General features: G+C 54.3%; 1 protein-coding gene across 3 annotated transcripts; it reads right to left on the bottom strand.

Annotated features, from left to right (window-relative positions):
* Positions 1-208: 208 nt before the first annotated feature.
* On the bottom strand, positions 209-18,439 carry LOC140713010 (SH3 domain and tetratricopeptide repeat-containing protein 1-like). Of its 3 annotated transcripts, XM_073022152.1 has the most exons (7): positions 18,416-18,439; positions 14,874-15,054; positions 12,432-13,312; positions 8,223-8,403; positions 6,896-7,052; positions 5,198-5,320; positions 209-607 (listed from the first exon to the last, which is right to left on the bottom strand). In XM_073022152.1, exons 3-7 carry the CDS (start codon positions 12,592-12,594, stop codon positions 254-256), a joined length of 978 nt encoding a protein of 325 aa, XP_072878253.1. In that variant the 5' UTR covers positions 12,595-13,312; positions 14,874-15,054; positions 18,416-18,439; the 3' UTR covers positions 209-253. The 3 variants fall into 3 exon arrangements, with proteins under 3 accessions (XP_072878253.1, XP_072878252.1, XP_072878251.1); XM_073022151.1 differs by lacking the exon at positions 18,416-18,439 and having other exon boundaries at positions 14,874-15,674; XM_073022150.1 differs by lacking the exons at positions 14,874-15,054; positions 18,416-18,439 and having other exon boundaries at positions 12,059-12,543.
* Between the last annotated feature and the right edge of the window lie 280 nt (positions 18,440-18,719).

Here is an 18,719-nt window from a genome sequence, read left to right as displayed (position 1 = left end):
GCAGGGAGAACAGGGAGCTGCCCAGGGAGTTCCACCACCATCTCCCCTCTGGCCGCCGAGGAAACCGAGGTTCATGGTGACCTGGCCCAGGTCTGTTGGACTCAGGGTCCTTCTCATCCCCAAGATCAGAGGGCTGCCACCAGGGAAGGAGCTGGCCCCTAGACCCAGCCCAGGAAGCACACAGGGAAGGATGCCCTGGGGACTTCGGTATGTTATTGCAAAAAAAAAATTTATTGCTATATGAACCCTGCTTTCATTCCTCCATTTCCCAGAAAATGAGCCACGGGAGACACCAGGAGAGGCAGGAGACCATCCTCCTTGCACAATACCCACTCCCTTGGATGCTGTCCTCAGCGAGGGTGGCTGGGGTCAACCAAGGGGCCCACCCGCAGGGTGGCAGAGGAGGTAGGTTGACCCTGTGGACGTTGAGCTCGGTGGCAAAGGTCCTGGCCCTCTGGTAGAAGAAGAGCGACTTCTCACTGTCCAGGAGGAAGTTGTGGGAGATGGTGGCCAGCCGCGTGTAGATCTTCAGCTGTGCCTTCTTGTTGCCCAGGTCCACGGCGGCTGCCAGTGCCAGCTGGTAGTACCTGGCTGCATCAAACGGGTTCTGAAGGAGACAGGCCATGCTCAGCAAAAGGGGGACTCGGAGCCCATCTTCCCAGAGGCCATTCCTGTCTCCAGGTCATTCCACATGTCCAGCCAATGCTGGCTCACCCCATGAACCCCGAAGCCTGTGACACTGCTGTGGTCTCAGCTGCAGGAGGTGGGGACGACCCTGATACCCCTGGAAGACTTCCTGACTGTCCCTACGCCCCACTCACCCCAAGCCTCCTGCCCCAGTGCCACCCTCTCTGCAGGCAGTGGTTGCTTTCCCCATGGGCTGAGGTCAGGGCAGATCCTGCCTGCTCTGAGAGTTCCATGCAGGACCCGTGGCTCCAAGCCACAGCAGGGGCACAGTGTTGAGTGACCCAGGCTCCCCTCTGGCCCCTGTCCATGCTGACCATCTCCACGGGCCAGGCCAGGTAGAAAACCATCTCTAAGGTGTCCTCTTTGGCAATGTTCCCTGAAATATTGACAGAATGTGACTCCCCAGATATCCACTCCCATTGTCAATGCATCTTTGGCTCAAACTCACCATCGCTGGGATGGGATGCCATCTCCCAGACCTCCTCCTTGACCCTCCCATCCCCCACCCGGCTTCTCCCCAGGCTCCTCCTCCACATGGGGGTCACCTAAGGGACCTCTCTGAGACCCATGCCTGGCCTGTCCCTCTTTACCATCTCAAGATGGCTCCCAACGACAAAGTCCAAGATGCAGCAGTCCATTCCCTCACTGTCCCACCCCACACACGGAGCAGGGGCGTGAGAAGGCCCCAAGTCACCGCCACTGCTCATCCAATGCACCCGGCCCAGCCGAACACTGGACTCTGTGCTGGGTGCGTGGCTGAGCCTAATGTCCTTGCTCCCAGTCTGAGGGCCTCGGGAGTGAACACTGACCACACAGGGTGGCCCGGGCTGTGGCAGAGGGAAGCCCAGGAGGTCCCAGACTCAGCCAGGGGTGAAAGGCAAAGGCTTCCTGAAGGGGTGGGGACTTCCCAACTAAACAGGAAGGAGCCAGCCAAAGCATATGTCTCTACATGTGCCTGTGCGTACGTGTCCCTGTGTGTGTGCGCACACCTGTGTGTGCCTGTGCGCATTTTCATCTGCCTGTAGTGTGTACAGCAGCTACTGAGTGGCAGGCTGAGCCAGGACACACCTAATCCACCCTATTCCAGGGCTCACTCTCATGTGTAGACTAAAGGGGACACCATTTTAGAGGCAGTTGGCAAAAATGCCCATTTACCCCTGCTTCTCTGCCAACCTTCCAGGTCCCATCCAGCCCGGCTTTTTCTCCCACTCCTCTGGGCCCTGGGTCCAGAGCCTCCTATACAAGGAGGAGGGTGTAGCCTTGGAAAGACAGCCGCCCTTGGGGAATTCCAAGGGGGCCTCCCTGTGGGAAGCTGGCCTGCGCTGACAGCATAGTCACGATGAGGCCCAGAGGGCTGTGCATGGGAAGGAGGTGAAGGAGGCCACTGTCCCCCGACCCCAACCATGGACTTTGGCCTCTCAGGTACTACTTGGCGCTTTCCTTTCTCCTGGACAGGCGGAGTGGGCGGCAGGCTTGACCAAGAGAGAGAAAGGCCTCTTCTGGGAGGCCCGTCCCCCTGGGTCCCAGGCAAGCCCCTGAGCAGTGAGCAGCGTCCCCCTAGGCCTGACACCTGGCACCTCCATGTCTGGCTGGGACTTGGGAGGCCACAGGGACCACATCTGACCACCAGGTGTCGCCAGCACTGGGCTGAGGCATATCGGGCCGCTGTAGGCCTGCAGTGGGGGATACAGGGCAGGGTCTTAGGGCTGCCCCGCTCCTCAAGTTGTTCTAAGGCCTCCAAGATCTCGGCCCCTGGACTGGAGTGCCCGGGCCCCTCAGCCCATAACGAGTACTGACGCGGTGCCGGTGTGATGCTAAGGAAGGGCGGTGCCTGCTGGGCAGAGGGGTAGAGACACCCCAGGTCTGAGTCTGCCAGTCCCAGCTCTCCAGCCCTGCAAGGCTGGGGCAGACAGAACACAGCACGTCCCCTCCAGACACACCCGACCCAGCAAGGCCTCAGCCTGGCTGGCTGGGGCCCCGCCCCACTGCACCTGCCCTGAGCTGGGGTTTCCCTGTTTGTGAACCCAATGGTAAGATACTGGTCCCACCCCACCCTTCCTGGGTGATGTGAAGATTCAAGGTGTCTCGGGACTCCAGGAAGGAGTTGCTCCGTGCAGGCTGGCACCCTGCGCAGGCTTCCTAGAGGAGGTGCCAGGATTTGGGTTGGATCTTGCAACGTGGATTCAATGTGAGGCTGATGCTGTCCTCCGAAATGTCCTTCTCCCGACCCTATTTTCTTTGTTAAATGCACCTTGACACTTGACTGTCAAGACTCAGCTTTGATGTCACCTCCTCCAGGAGGGCCTCCCTGACTACAATCCTCCTTCTTAACCCAGAGGCCACCATTGCCCACTCATGTGTCAGCCTCCCTGGCTGAGACTGAGTTCCTGAGGGTGGGGCCTGGCCATCTTGGGAGCTGAATTGTATCTGCTAACCTTGCTGGCTCCTCCAGCCGGGCATAGAGCTCCAGGGCGGCCACTGGGCCATTTCTAAGGAAGGCTGGAACCCAGGCCTCGGGGCTGGGTGGAGATCCCACTCCAAGGGGACTGGGAACACCCCGAGCCCTGCCCCTCCCTCCCACCTTCAGGTCATAGAAGATGATGTCACGGAGCATCAGGTACACCTTCACGTAGTAGAGGGTCTCCTCGTCGAACCCCAGTGGCAAGTTGCAGAGCTACAGGGTCTTGAGGTAGAAGTGCTCCGCCAGCTTGTCATGGCCCAGCCGGTGGTGCAGGGTGGCCAGCCGGTGGTAGGCCACGCGCTCATTCAGCCGGTCCCCTGGGGTGCAGGCCAAAGGGGCAGGTGTGAGGACGTGGCTCCCTGGGGCAGGCAGGGCACAGGCCCCTCAGGAGCAGGTATACAGACCCCAGGCAGCACTCGTGGCTTGCCTCCAGGCACCTGTGGTCACCTGGGCAGCTCTGGCCATTCCCTTCTGGGTTCCCAGACTCACTTTCCCGTCTGGAAAGCAGAATTAATAAGGCCTGCCCCTGTCTACTGTGAGGCTTTGGCAAAGTCGGACCTGGATGGCCCAGCTCTGTGTCTACACATAGCCACCTGCCTTTGCTCACTGGTTTTAACCAGGGGAGCCCATGCAGTTCAGGTGCTCCTGGGTACCCCAGCTCCAGGCAAGCCACAGATGTGACATCTGACTCCTCCTGGGTGTGTCACGATCAGATCCCCCTACCTTGGGAAGTCAGCTGCACACCTACTGTGTACTGGTCCACAGGACACAAGGCACTGGCACATGTGGCCTGCCTAGGGTTCCCTGTCTCTGGAGGGGGACAGACGACCCTGGCACAGCACCAGGGGATGCCCGGCCTTAAGGGGCAGACTGCTGGAAGGGGAACTGGGATTTTATCAGCCAGAGAGCCGTGTGGTTGATGACGGTGGGAAAGGCACAAGACAAAGGGAATGTGCCACTCAGCCTGGCACATACAGGGACCAACGAGATGCCTGGCATGTCTGGAAGGCAGAGGGCACACTGGGCGGCCCTTGTGGTCAGCAGCGGGAACAGGCAGAGGAAGCAGAAATCAGGCAGGCAGGGAGCTCTGCACTGCGTGAGAGACCTCGGGCTGTGCCCCACAGCCGGACGGGGAAGCCAGTTGGGCAGATCTGCCTGCCTGGACAGGAGACCAGGAAAATGCAGCAGCTGTTTCAGCTCCTGGCCTGCAGACCCAGAGGCTGGGCTCTGGCAAAGTGTGGGTCCTGGCAGGGTGGGGGCTCAGGGGACGTACCCAGAGTGATGCTGAGTGCTAGGACCATGTGGGCAACCTCCAAGCTCTCCTGTGGCTTCTCCATTGTGACCAGGAGTGCCACCAGCTTGCTGCACAGCTGTAGCTGCGGCTCCACCCTGCGGTTGTCCGTAGTCACTGCCAGGGGCAGGGCCTGGTCCTACCACACAGGCAGGTGGGGTCAGGTTTCCCACAGCACCCACCTTGCGCAGCGTCCTCGTCAGAGCTCAAACATGTGCTTGGAGCTTCCCACACCCCAGCTACTCCTGCACCTCGACACAGCTCTGTGCTGTGGGATAACACATAGTTCAGACACCCAAGTTGGGGGCTGAAGAGTCACCTGAGGCCCATCCAGCTACTCCCGACAGCCTCAAACCAGCCTCTCCCACCTGAGCACTGGGGGTCTGACTGGGGGGAGCCAACACTCCTCTCTGCTCTAGAAACACCACACTGATCTGTGCCCAGGGCTGAGCCACACTGTGAGCTCAGAGGAAAGGAGAAGTCGTCCCACTTCGGGGTACATGCAGACCTGGGCCTCCCACTGATATGCTGTGTGTCCTTTGACATGTCCCTGTGCCTCTCTGAGCCTCAGTTTCCTCATCTGGAAGATGGGGACAGGACTTCCCACTCATGGTTGCTTGAGGTCATCAGGTACAAGGGTAGAGCAATTGTCACGTCCAGGCTCCGAGCGTTTTTCCCGGGCAGCGGCATGGTCATATGCCTCAGACCACCAGGTGCCCCACTGAGGCCCACCCACATCAGCCCACAGGCCAGCTCACTCGGTAGAAGGGCATGCCTTCCTCCTGCTCCCAGGGCCCATTGAAGAAGATGTCTCCAACTGCCTCCAACAGCTCCAGCCCCAGGTTGGGGTCGCCTGTGTGCACGTCCACATTCTGTGCCACCTGAAAGGAGACAGAAGTTCGCTCCAGACCCACACCTAGCAACGTGGCTACGCGCACCTTTGCCAGCCTCTTTTCTCCCACACACTACAGGTACACCTGAGCATTTTTCAGACCCTGTGCATGGAGGCTGCCCCCACCACTGGCATGAGGACAATGAACTGATGCGCCTGAGTGCCAGGAGGTGACTGAGCAGCTGCAGCCCAGGAGCCCGACACCTGTGAATCCTACCACCAGGGGTAGCCCTAGCCCACTCCCCCTGCACTCAAACCAGTCTCCGTGGCCCCTAGATTGCTGGGAGCCCAGCCCCTGTCTCCTTTCTGCGTTGTCACATCCCTGCCACATCAGCAGTGTTTCAGTGTTTGTGGGTGGGCCTGGTCCCCTCTTGGCCATGAGCTCTTGATCCCTCTCCTCAGCTCAAGGAGGTATACAGCAGGTGCTCAATAATGAAAGCTTCACCAGGCTCCTGGGCTTCACAATTTGTACCAGATCACACAGTGTTTCGGAAAGCCTCTGAAAACAGCCACTATGATAGATTCATTTTGTAAGGAGATGTGCCACGTGTCGCTTGGAGCAAGTTCTTCTGTGTGTTAACTGAGTGGTCACATTATTTGAGGATGTGCTGTATACCAGCAAGTGCTGTGCACTGTGAGGGGCCGCGCCTCTGCCCTCAGGGAGAAGATGCTGGCCACCGGAGGAGGATGTGAGGGAACCAGTTGGAGGGAGGGAAAAGGCACACAACAGGTGCTCAGCAGTGGCTTAGGAATGAGTGGATGGATGGATGAATGGATGAGGAGATGAAGACACATGGATGGATGGAAGGGTGTGTGGATAGATGAATGCTTGGATGGATGGATGGATGAATGGATGGATGGGTGGGTGGGTGGAATGATGTGTGTATGTATGGGTGGGTAGATAATGTATGGATGGGTGGAGGGTAGATGATGTATGTACATGTGGATGGATAGATGGTGGACAGACGAATGTATGGATAAACAAATGGACAGATAGATGAATGGAGGGATGCATTAATAGGTAGATTGGTGGGTGGGTGGATGGACGAACGGTGAATGGATGGATGGGTGAGAGGATGGATGAATGGAAAGATCAATTGGTAGGTGGATGGATGATGGATGGATGATGGATGGATGAACAGGTGAATGGATGGATGATGGAAGGATGAACGGACGAACAGATGGACGGATGGTGGCTGAATCAATGGATGATAAAGGGATGGATGGATGAACAGGTGAATGGATGGATGGATGGAAGGATGAGCAAGCGAGTGGATGCATGATGGATGGATGGATGATGGATGGATAGAAGAATGAACAGGTAAATAGGTGATGGAAGGATGAACGGATGGGTGGATGGACAGGTGAATGGATGGATAGACGGGTGAATAGATGGATGATAAAAGGATGGATGAATGATGGATGGATGAAAGGACAGACGGATGGATGATGGATGGATGGATGGAAGGATGAACAGGTAAATAGATGATGGAAGGGTGAATGGATGGGTGGATGGACAGAGAGTGAACAGCACAGGAGTCCTCCTGCATCCCTTGCCACTCACCTGGATGTACAGGTCCACCAGCTCGCTCTGCCGCAGGAGGTAATAGATCTTCCCTGCTTGCAGCCAGGCATGTGCCTCCTCTTTCCTCTGGAGGTCCATGAAAATCCCCAGACTTCGTTTGGTGTAGTCCAGAGAGGATTTGTAGGCCCTGGAATCACTGGAATCAGACACAGGTGTCAGAACAAGGGCTCTCATCCTCCTGGAACCAGTCTGCCTCCTCCCGTGGGTCTGATGACAGATGAATCTGGCATGTGGGGACTGGGAACGGCCCTCTTGTGTGTGCAGTGTTCTGCCCTTCCCAGGCTGCTGGGATGGCCAGAGTGAACACACACGGCATGGAAAAGATGAAGGACATCCTTCTGAGGGAATCGAGCATCATGCTGCCCTGTGGCAGGAGGAGTGTGCTAGTCCATCTCCCCTGCCTCCCAGTCATGGCCTGTGTCTTCTCCAGACGCACCAGGAGCCGTTAGTGTTCAGAGGCTATCTAGGTCGATGGTTCTCAAGGTGTGCAGGCATCACAGTCACCCGGAGGCCTGTCCTTATAGCTTGCTGGCCCTGCCCCCAGAGCTTCCGGCTCCACAGGCCTGGGGCAGGCCCTAGAACTCCCACTTGCCACAAACTCCTAGGTGACATGGATGCTGCTCTACTGGTCCAGGGACTACACTTTGAGAAGCATGGCTCTAGCACACTGTCCCATTTTCCTTCTGTGAACTTGAGGCCAAGACTACAGTCAGTCTCCCAGGTCCCTATGGAATCTGGCTCCTTCTCTGCTCTCTCAGTAAGTCCAACACTCAAGGGGCTGGGACTGCAGCAATGTCACTGGGCCCTATGGGTGGGGTGGCCAGGGCCATGGTTACCCCACCAGGTCAGGATGCTTGGGGGAAGCTGACTAGGCCAAATATGGGATGTGAGACCTTGAAACCCTGCCCCAGGGAAGCAGGTGACACAACTGGCTCTGTCTTCTGTGGGAGAGAAGCCACAGGTGGCTGCTGTGGTCACATTTAAGGGGACAGACGAAGCCCAGGAGTGAAGATTCGGGGCAGGCACAGGTAAGATGACAAAAGCCACCATAGTAGGAAGAACAGCCCAGAGTGCACCTACTGCCTCTGCTGGGGTTGAGGTGACCTTTGCCCCAACAAGGGAGGCTCAAGCTGGGACTCATGGGCCAGCAGCAGCCCTGGGATGACCCCAGGCCGGCCAGCTCAAAGCATCTGATGCCAAAGCACCAAATGATCAAAAGGAGAGGGGCTGCTGGGCCCTGGGCCAGCTTCCCTGTGCCCTTCTCCCTGCCCGCCCCCACCTCCACCACTGCAAAGCCAGCCCTTACCGCTCCGTGCCCAGGGACAGGTAGAGCTGACTGATGGTCTCCAGGAGCTGCCCCTCCAGCACCTTGTCGGCCACCTTGCGGGCCAGGGAGAGCTGGAGATCGTGGTAGATGACATACTGGGCCTCGCTGGGCATGACGGCGCTGTAGAAGTAGCACAGCCACTGGACGGCCCGCAGCTGGTCTGGGCAGAAGACAAAATGGAAGACGTTAGTCTCCCAGCATCGAAGCGAGGCTGGCTGGGCTCAGAGGCCCCTGCTTGCCTCCTTCACACCTCTGTGAGCCTGGGCCCCATAGGCGGGGCGCCTGAGCGCAGACAGGCCATGCACCTGTGCCAGGGCAGACGCCAAGCACACTGTGACATGGGCACATCTTGGTGCAGATGCTCATGGTACAGGCCGGCCTTCTTTACAACTCCCAGGGCCGAGGTTGTGGATGGACACAGAGTGAACAGCAGGGGCTTGGCACCTGCACCAGGCCATCTATTTCTGCTTCACAAAGACCCTCTGGCCAGGATCAGGGCTGCCTTCAGCCTGAGCTGATGAGGCCAGGGGCACAAGTGGCCCCTGTCACAGATGGAACCCTGAGAGAGCAAAGCCAAGCATCACGTCTGCCACACATGGCATCATGTTGGGGGAATGGGATTCAAAGCTGGCCCCTGGCGTTCCCACACATGCTTCTCTCATGCAACCAGGCTCCCTAGCCACAGGCTCACTGGCCTCTCCCAAAGCCTGATTTTCTAGTGTCAGAAACATTCCGGAGATTAACATAGGAAACCAGGTACGCCGAATGGACATCTGTCACACACGCCACCCAACAACAGCCGAATACACAGTCCTCTCGAGCACCCATGGGACATTCCCCATGACAGACCATGTGCCAGGCCACAAAACGAGCCTCAGTGAATGGAGAAGGACTGAGACCAAAGCAGAGGTGTTCTTCAGCTGTACTGGCACAAAACTGGAAATCGACAGTGAAGGAAATGTGGGAAATTCAAAAAATATGTGAAAACTACACACTCCTAAACAACCAGTGAGTCAAAGAGACCAGCAGGGAAACCAAAAACTAATTTGAGAAGAATGCAAACAAACGCACAGCCCCGGCCAGTGCGGTGGCTCACGCCTCTCATCCCAGCACTGTGGGAGGCCGAGGCAGGAGCATCGCTTGAGTCCCGGAGTTTGAGATCAGCCTGGGAAACATGGTGAAATCCCGTCTCTATATTTAAAAAAAATACAAAAATTAGCCGGGTGGAGTGGTGCACATCTGTAATTCCAGCTACTCGGGAGGCTGAGGCATAAGAATGGCTCTAACCTGAGTAGAAGTTGCAGTGGGCCAAGATTGCACCACTGCACCCCAGCCTGGGCAATAGAGCAAAACTCTGTCTTTAAAAATAAAAATAGCACAACGTATCAAAAATTCCAAGATGCAGCTAAGGCAGTGCTGAAAGGGAAATTTATAACTGTAAATGTCTACATTCAAAGAAAGAAGAAAAATCTCAAATCAAAAACCTAACCTTCCACCTTGAGAAACTAGAAAAAGAACTAAACCCAAAGTGAATAAAAGGAAGAAAATAATAAACGTGAGAGTGGAAATGGAAAGTAAAAATACAGAGAATGGAAAAACAAAAGAGATAACAGAACCGAAGGTGGGTTTTTTGAAAATAACACAATTGACAAATTGTTCACTAGACTGACCGAGGAAAGAAAGACGGGACACAAATGACTAAAATCAGAGACTGAGCACCATGGCTGACGCCTGTCATCCCAGCACTTTGTGAGGCTGAGGTGGAAGGATCGTGAGGCCAGCATTCAAGACCAGCCCGGGGGAACATGATGAGACCCCATCTCTAATAAAAATGAAGAAATAAAAAATTACAAACCCAAGTTTCTAAAATCAGAAATGAAAAGGAAACATTATTGCCGACCTGACAGAAATAAAAGGATTCCACGAAAACACTACGAACAATTGTACACCAACAAACCAGACCATCTAGACACAACAGCCAAATTCTTAGAAGGACACAAACTACCGAAAGTGACTCAAAAATGACCCCAAGGAAGCATGTGGGGTATCAGCCCCGCCCTTGGTCTCCTCGATCGTTCAGCGCAGGGTGGGGAGACAGGGAAGCATGATCCCCGTTCCCTGGCCTGCATTTCCAAGTCTGAATCCCCCAGCACCCCGGGGAGGGCCTCGTAGGAGGAGGTACCACAGGCTATTGTGCCAAGAGCCACTGGAGGCTGCAGTGGGGGCTGGGGCACTGGGTTCCTGGAGGGTCTCCTTCCAGTAAGAGAATGTCCCTGGGGAAGAAGCCTGGGTCTGAACCCCCCAACCCTCCTTGGGCAGATGTGTGGGACCGGGGCCCCTTCACACGGTCCTTTCCAAAATCTTATCCCTCCTAGGGCCAGGAGTGGGTGCCAGGCCTGTGCTGGAAATGGGCAGGTTTGGTCACAGCCCCTGGGGCTCTGGTCCAGGTCACAGGAGGCACCTCTGAGTGGTCTCACTATGCCATGACAAAGCGCTGCAAGACAGAGGGGACCCACAACAGTATCCCTTGTCTCAGCCATTTCCCTGGACTCAACTTCCTCATCTATTCTCTGTGGCCTAGATTTCGGACAGCCCTGCCCACCTACTGTCCGTTCACTGCTCCGTCTGCAGTGACTGTTCGATAGCACTCCATGGCTCCCCAGTGCTCTTGGGGAAAAGGCCAAGCCACAGCCTGAGGCCCCAGGCCCTGCTTAGCGCTCCAGAAGAGCTTCTCACCATCCAGCACCCAACCCACCCCCTCCCAACTCTGCACCTCCCTGCATAAGCCCTGTTCACTCATCCCCGCTCCCACCCCACTCATCCCCGCTCACACTCCCACTCATCCCCGCTCCCACTCCCACTCAACCCCGCTACCACTCCCGCTCACTCACCCCCACTCACACCCCACTCATCCCCGCTACCCCTCCCACTCACTCACCCCCACTCACACCGCTCACACTCCCGCTCACTCACCCCATCACACCCCACTCATCCCCCCTCACTCTCCCGCTCACTCACCCCATCACACCCCACTCATCCCCGCTACCACTCCCGCTCACTCACCCCTATTCACTCATCCCCGCTCACACCCCACTCATCCCCGCTCACACCCCACTCAACCCCGCTACCACTCCCGCTCACTCACCCCATCACACCCCACTCATCCCCGCTCCCACTCCCGCTCACTCACCCCCACTCACACCCCACTCACTCACCCCATCACACCCCACTCATCCCCGCTCACTCTCCCGCTCACTCACCCCATCACACCCCACTCAACCCCGCTACCACTCCCGCTCACTCACCCCCACTCACACCCCACTCACTCTCCCGCTCACTCACCCCATCACACCCCACTCATCCCCGCTCACACCCCCCCACTCATCCCCACTCACTCCATCACACCTCCACTCACTCACCACCACTCACACCCCACTCATTCCCACTCACTCACCCCCACTCTCTCACCCCTAGGCCTTCACACAGGCTACACCACCAGCCTCTCCTCCACCAACTATTACTTGACTAAATGCTCTCAACCCTCTGGTTCTAGACTAAAGAGGCTTCCCTAACCCAGGGCCAAGTGCTGCCCCGCCATCACGCCATTCACCCTTTTGTGGCCTCTGTGGCCTGAAGCTCACATTCCCACGCTCAGTCTCTGCCACCCGAGGACCCCACAAGCCCCATTTGTGGGTGGGGCCTGGCACACTGCACAACGAGCTGCTTTTGCATGAACTGCTCTGCGGCTTTGGGCAATCACCCGCCCCCGTGTCCTCTGTGAAGTGGGATGACAGGTGCGCAGGCTGCCAACATACCAAGCAGATAACACGGGCACAAGAACTGGTGTTCAGGGCCTGGCTCATGGTGGGGCCCGAAGTCCCAGCGCAGCCGAGCCTGCCTTGATCCCAGGGTTATGTCTAGGAATTCCCAGCATGCAGGACTTTCAGTGCCCAAGGCAGGATGGTCCCTGGGCAAACCAGGAAGAGCTGGCTGCCTCAGTAGGCCACAGAGGGCCTGGCCCTGCATGGGAACCGCCTGTCTCCAGGGCGCTTGCCAACATCTGCTGCTGGACATGGCTCAGCACTTTCGATGGTAGAAAAACCACCACTTGTTTCTGAATCATAAACCCCAGGTGAGCCCTGACCCGAGTGGCCCCAGAAGGCTCACAGGAGGAACTAGGGCACTCACTCTCCACATGGCCTATTTCTACGGTGACCAGAAGGGCCCACTCATAGTAGCCCTTGCCCTGCTGGGCTGGGCCCTGGCGGGTGCAGAGGTGGCCCAGCTGCAGGAGTACGTGGGTGAAGTCTCGGCCACACTCCCTGCAGGGCAGCCTCGAGAACAGCCGCATGGTCCCCAGGAGGTAGTGCTGGGCCAGCCTGCTGGCACTTGCATGCAGGCACAGGGTCCCGAAATTGGCCAGCACCACTGCCTGGTTCCTCCAATGGCCCAGGTCCCAAGCCGCTCATAAGGCGCAGTAGTAGCCCTCAGCTGCCTGCCTCGTCCGGCCTGTCCTCTTCACAGCCACGGCCAGCATGTTGGCCATTACACCCTCTGGTCCTCTCTGGCCACCACTGCATCCTGGACAGACTGCAGGATGTTCAGGGTCACCAGGCTCTGTCCATGAAGCACGTGAAGCCAGGCCAGGGCCACCAGGCAGTCCACGATGGCACGGACTCTGGTCATGAAGAGGCCAGCTTTCTTGGCCGCCCCTCGGGCATGTGCCAGGCACTCAGTCAGCTCCTCCTCGTCGCTAAAGCTGCAGAACATGCCGCTCAGCCATGGCAGTGCCACGTCGTACAGGCCACAGAAGCTGGCCTTGTACCCGGGGGCGTTCAGGAACAGCAGCAGTGAGCTCAGGGCCTCTGGGTCCTCCCAGTCGTCCTCAGCTTCCAAGAAGAAGGAGGGGTCCTCGGGGTCCTGCAAGCTCACGTTGCTGGATGCCGCACAGAGACCCCAGGACGCTGGCTCCAGGGGGCAGCCTGGGCAGGTCTTGCATTGTTCCAGAACATTCTTCACCTTCGACAGGGTCTCCTGTGGATCCAGGCCCAGACAAGATGGAGGTATTTCTGCAAGTCACAAAAACACCTAGACATATTAGAGTCCGGCAGTGAGTCCTTGGTCCACTGGGGGCAGGGTCCCCCCATCCCTGCCCTCTGTGTCCCCGGCGCAGCTTGCCATGAGCCCTTAAGAATTATGTGCAACGCAAACTCGGGGCCTGGAGCACGTACGAACTCCGGCACTACGGGGACAGAGAGAACACGCAGGCCCGTGGCCCGACTCTCCTACAAAATCACCCTCCTGTCCTGTTTTGTCGCCCACCTGACAGCAAGGTTTTAGGAGACTGTGTCAGAACAGTGACCCCTCAGAGATGCCTTTCCCTTTAGAAAGAATCAAAGCCTTCTAACTGGACCCATGAATATGCAGCACCACAACTACAAATGTAACTTCTGTCAGCATATTGGGCCCCCCGGTGGGGTACAGGAATCCATGAAATCCTCAACAGCCAATCAGAGCTATGGATCAGCTCAAAAGCTGCTATGCAAAATTGGTAAAGCCACCGACGGCACAGGACAGGGGTGTTGTACCCATGTGCCCAGCTCCGTGCAGGGAAACGGACCATCCCTGCAGGAAGGATGGGAAAGCTTCCAGGCCCCTGTGGCCACCTTCACCGTGGATGGTCTGAAAACCTGAAGCCCACGGTTCCTAAAGGGTTAACAAAGGCCAGACTGCTCCAGCAGCCCACTGGTGTCTGCTGGCTTTGGTGGATTCCTAGCCAAAGCCCCCTCCCAGAGGTGAGCAAACAAGCGCATTTCCTGTTGGAAAACCTGGGATGAAAGGAGGCATTACTGGGAAGGGAAAAACCTAGATTTAAACCGACCCTCTGTTTCAAGCTCACATGCAAAAAATATGTTCAATACAAACTGCCTCCTTATTCATCTGTAAAGCCTTAGAATTAAAAAAATAAATAAATATGATTTAGAGGCAAATGTCTGACTTGACTACACTAGATTAGCTAAGAAATCGCCCCCACCCAGCAGAGGCACACAGCCCCTCCCAGCCACTACCCTGGCCTCCGGGGCAGCTGGAGAGCCACGTGCCTTTGCTCCAGTGACTTTGGCAGAGGGTGGAACCACCCCCTCCCTGAGGCAAACCTACAACAGCCTTCCCTTCCCCCCTGGCTCCCCTCAGGAAGGAGAAGACCCTTCAGGGACCTCAGTTGAGGCCCCTGCAACCTAAGGCTCTGAATTCTGCTACCCGCTGAGGGCAGTGTGGCCTCCCATCTCTGAGGCAGAGCACAGGGTGAACTGCAGCTTCTCCAGGTCATGAAAAAGGAACCCACAGCTACATGTGGGTCCCAGCAGTGGAAAGGATGCCCCATCTCGGTTGGGGACCAGGCGGGGGTCAGCATGTTCATTGGAAGAAATGTGGGACCTCACGGCCTCCAGTGTCAGAGTAGACGGGAGGTTCAGGCCCACCTCAGGCGATGTCCCTCAAGTCCCCGGCCCACACCACAGAGGGGTGACAGCCGCATCCAATGCCCACCGTACTCACCTCTGTCCCCTCCCCTGCCATTATTCCAAAGCCCAGCTCATAACCAGAGAAGCCTGAGCCACGGGCAAAACCTACCTTGTTCCTGCGGCTGCTCGGTCTCAGCTTCCTCTACTGAGTCTGGCAAGGGAGAACAGAGAAGCAATGAACACCCCCAGCCAGCACCTCTGGTCCCATGTCAGGTTGAGCTGGTGTCGGTGTTGCAGGATGAGAGCATTGCAGGGTGCAAGGGTTGAAAGTCATATCGTCCTCTTCCCTCCTGGATCATGGGAACAACATCACTGTGTGGTGTACACTTTCTGCGATATTGGGAGTAACATCGTCTTCTGTGCCTTGGAATATTAAGGACAATATCACGGGGGGACGTGTACATCTTCTGCAATATTGGGAATAATATTATCCTCTCTCTCCCTGCATACTAAGAAAGATATCACAGAGTACGTGTTCACCTCCTGCGATATGGGGATTAATACCATCTTCTCCCCTTCCAGATATCAGGAAGAGTATCACACGGGGGTGTACGGTGTCTGAGATACTAGGAGTAATATCAACCTCTCAGCCTTGGAATATTAAGAAGAATATCACAGGGTGGATGTACACCCCCTGCCATATTGGGAGTAACATCAGCCTCTCCTCTCCATGGATATTAGGAACAATATCCCAGGCTGGGTGTACGCCTCCTGCTCTATGGGGAATCATATCTTCCTCTCCCAGGATATTAATAACAATATCACAGGGTGGGTGAACACAGCCTGCGATACTGGAATTATTATCATCCTCTCCCCCTCCAGATACTAGGAACCATATCACAGAAGAGCTGTACCCTCCCTGGGATATTGGGAGTAATATCATACGCTTCTTCCATGAATATCAGGAGCAATATCACCAGGTGGCTGTTCATTCATTGCTATGTTGGGAGTCATGTCATATTCTACCCCTCTCAATATTAGGATCAGTGTCACAGGGTGAGTGTATACCTACTGTGGTATTAAAACTAAAATCATGCTCTCTGTCCCTAGATATTAGGAACAACATCACAGGTAGGTGTGAACCCCCTGCAGTATTAGAAGCAATAATATGATTAATTAGCAAACATCAATCATCGATTTTACTAATTATCAGGCTAGTCTCGAACTCTTGACCTCAGGTGATCTGCCCGCCTCAGCCTCCCAAAGTGCTGGAATTACAGGCGTGAGCCACGGCGCCCAGCCAACACTACTTGACATCCCTTTTTGGACCTCAAATTTAGCATGCGGAAAACACACTTTTGATTCCCCCTACTATAACCCACTCCTCCCATAGTCTTCCCGATCCCAATAACAGCATCTCTAGTCTTCCAGTTACTCAGGTCAAAATCCTTGACATCATCCTTAATACTTCTTTTTCTCTCTCTTGTCATCCAACCCATTTAAACTCTCCTTTCAAAATATGTGCCAGACCTAACCACTTCTCACCTTCCTCATCATTTCCAACCAGGTCCAGCCCTCATCATAGCGCTCTGGGTTACGGCAAAAGCCTCCCAATCGCCAGGCACAGTGGCTCACGCCTGTAATCCCAGCACTTTGGTAGGCCAAGGCAGGTGAATCATCAGAGGTCAGGAGTTCAAGACCAGCCTGGCCAACATGGTGAAACCCCTCTACTAAAAATATAAAAAATTAGCCGAGCATGGTGGTGGGCGCCTGTAATCCCAGCTATCCGGGAGACTGAAGCAGGAGAATCACTTGAACTCAGAAGGCAGAGGTTAGAGTGAGCCGAGATTGTGCCATTGCACTCCAGCCTGGGTGACAAGAGCGAAACTCCATCTTAGAAGGTTTAAAAAAAAAAAAAAAAAAAAAGCCTCCCAACCCACCTCTCTCCTTCCACCTTTCACCCTGCCCTGCATTCTACCTTCCTCTCTCAAACATTTCAGAAAAAAAAAAATTATATCCACAGAGAGGGAAAGTACAAATGGGGTGAAATGTTTGGGGAATCTGAGGGAAGAGTATATGGGAATTGTCTGTACTATTTTTGCAACTTTTCCATAAGTCTGAATTATTTCGAATTCAAGAGTTAAACAAAGAAAAAAAAAAAAATTATCTCCCTTTGTGAATCCATCCTGTCTTTCCCCTGGCAACTTAAGGACACTCTCAACTAACACATCTATTTTTTCATGAACACTAAAAGAACCCTTGCCGAGTTTTGACTTTCTGTGCTTGGCAGTAGAAGTGTGTGTGTGTATGTGTGTGGTGTGTATGTATATATAGAGAGGGAGAAATATATATATAAGTATATATATAAATATATACTATATTTACAATGGTAATGTATATATATATAAATATATGTGTGTGTGTAGATATATATAATACGTACCCCATAGCCTGTCCTTAACCAGTTCTAAACTTAGTCCGAAAAACACACATCTAAGCACAGAATTTCAAAATAATACGATGAATATTTTGATAGAGGGATGTGTTGCTATGGAACACGCTGCTAAGACACAAAACCTCCTAGATGGGACAATGAATGAACGAAGTTTGCACCTATAGGCACCCCCTCTGATATCCCCTCAAACGTTTATAGTTATATGCATTTGCTTCCGCCAGGACCCCTATTTCATAAGGGTTAGTTCTAGAGTCTAGCAAGTTCCTACTGCAGCTGGCACACATATGCCATTCAAAAATCAGTGGCGGAGTGAATGACGAGTTAAGAACCGTTTGTCAGCCAGTGCTCAGTAATACAACATGCACTGGTATGCAAATGATATTTTTGTTGAAAGCAACAGCAGGATCACAAATTATCTTTCCAGAGAAAGCAAACCTCAAAAGCTTCTTTACCCTACTAAAGCACATTATAAGAAGCTCCCCTTATATAAAAGAAAACCTCCTCATTCGTTATCAATGGCATGTAAACCTAATAAGCCTCCGTCTCTGATGACATCTCTTCCATCCCCAGGGCTAGATAAAGGAAGTTCCGGAAACCCTGGTAGTTGTGAAGGTGGCTCCCAGCTCTGACAGTCTTGAACCCTGCATGCGTGGAGGTCACACAGCAGAAGAACAACAGAGGGAAGCATCATCAGACTTCGAATATGTTTGAACCAGAGATAGCAAATAGGCTGCAGCCAACTGAAAACACCAGAGATTCATGGTGGCCACCTGAGGGGTTGTGCTCTTAAAAAACAAAAATAAAAAATAAAAATTAAAAAATTAAGAAAGGAAGGGGTCAAGAATCCATCAGGTCTGACTGAGACGTGTATCAGTGACTAACACCCCGTATGGCAAAAGTACTCCGGTGCGCTTTGGGTACTTACAGCTTCAGCAGTATTCAAAGGCGTGTGCTCCCCTAAGACTAAGCCATGGGAATACCCCCAGCAACACTGCCAGGAGAAACATCTCCCATGGATTTGGCTAGAAATACAGTTGTCTTTAACAAATTCACACTGAATAAATCCTGACTTATTAGAGCCTGTGAGAATGGCATTCTCAATGATAACAGTTATCACTACAATCTCCAAACATCTGCGATCCTGCAGGGAGGAGCTGTGACAGTGCAGGCCACAGGCCACATGTCCAGAATGTTTCCCAGACTGCCTGTTACAGAATAAAAGAAATGAATCCCCCCCCAAGAATGTCTTCACTCACATTTAGCCAGTTGTTCCTTTGTGTGCATCTCTGTGCTAAAATGGCCATTCTTCCCCACAGCCTGAAGTCATATGCTAAAATAAAAGAGACTCACATGAAGTCAGAACCATGCAGATGCAAGGAAACCACCACAAAGGAAATGGGCTGGAGAGTGTGGCCAGGAGGATGGTACTTCCCAGGAAGCAATTACTTCATCTCTGCCCATGAAGCAGGCAGCTGTTATTGTCCCCCAGGCCCACGCCAGCCACTCAAAGTAGGTTCTAACCAAACTACCTCCAACAAGCAATATAAATACACCACACAA

The sequence above is a fragment of the Chlorocebus sabaeus genome, chromosome 12 (assembly GCF_047675955.1).
Source record: "Chlorocebus sabaeus isolate Y175 chromosome 12, mChlSab1.0.hap1, whole genome shotgun sequence".
NCBI lineage: Eukaryota > Metazoa > Chordata > Mammalia > Primates > Cercopithecidae > Chlorocebus > Chlorocebus sabaeus.
Note: the sequence above shows the minus strand (reverse complement) of the source record. Positions and strands in the feature narration are given on the sequence as shown.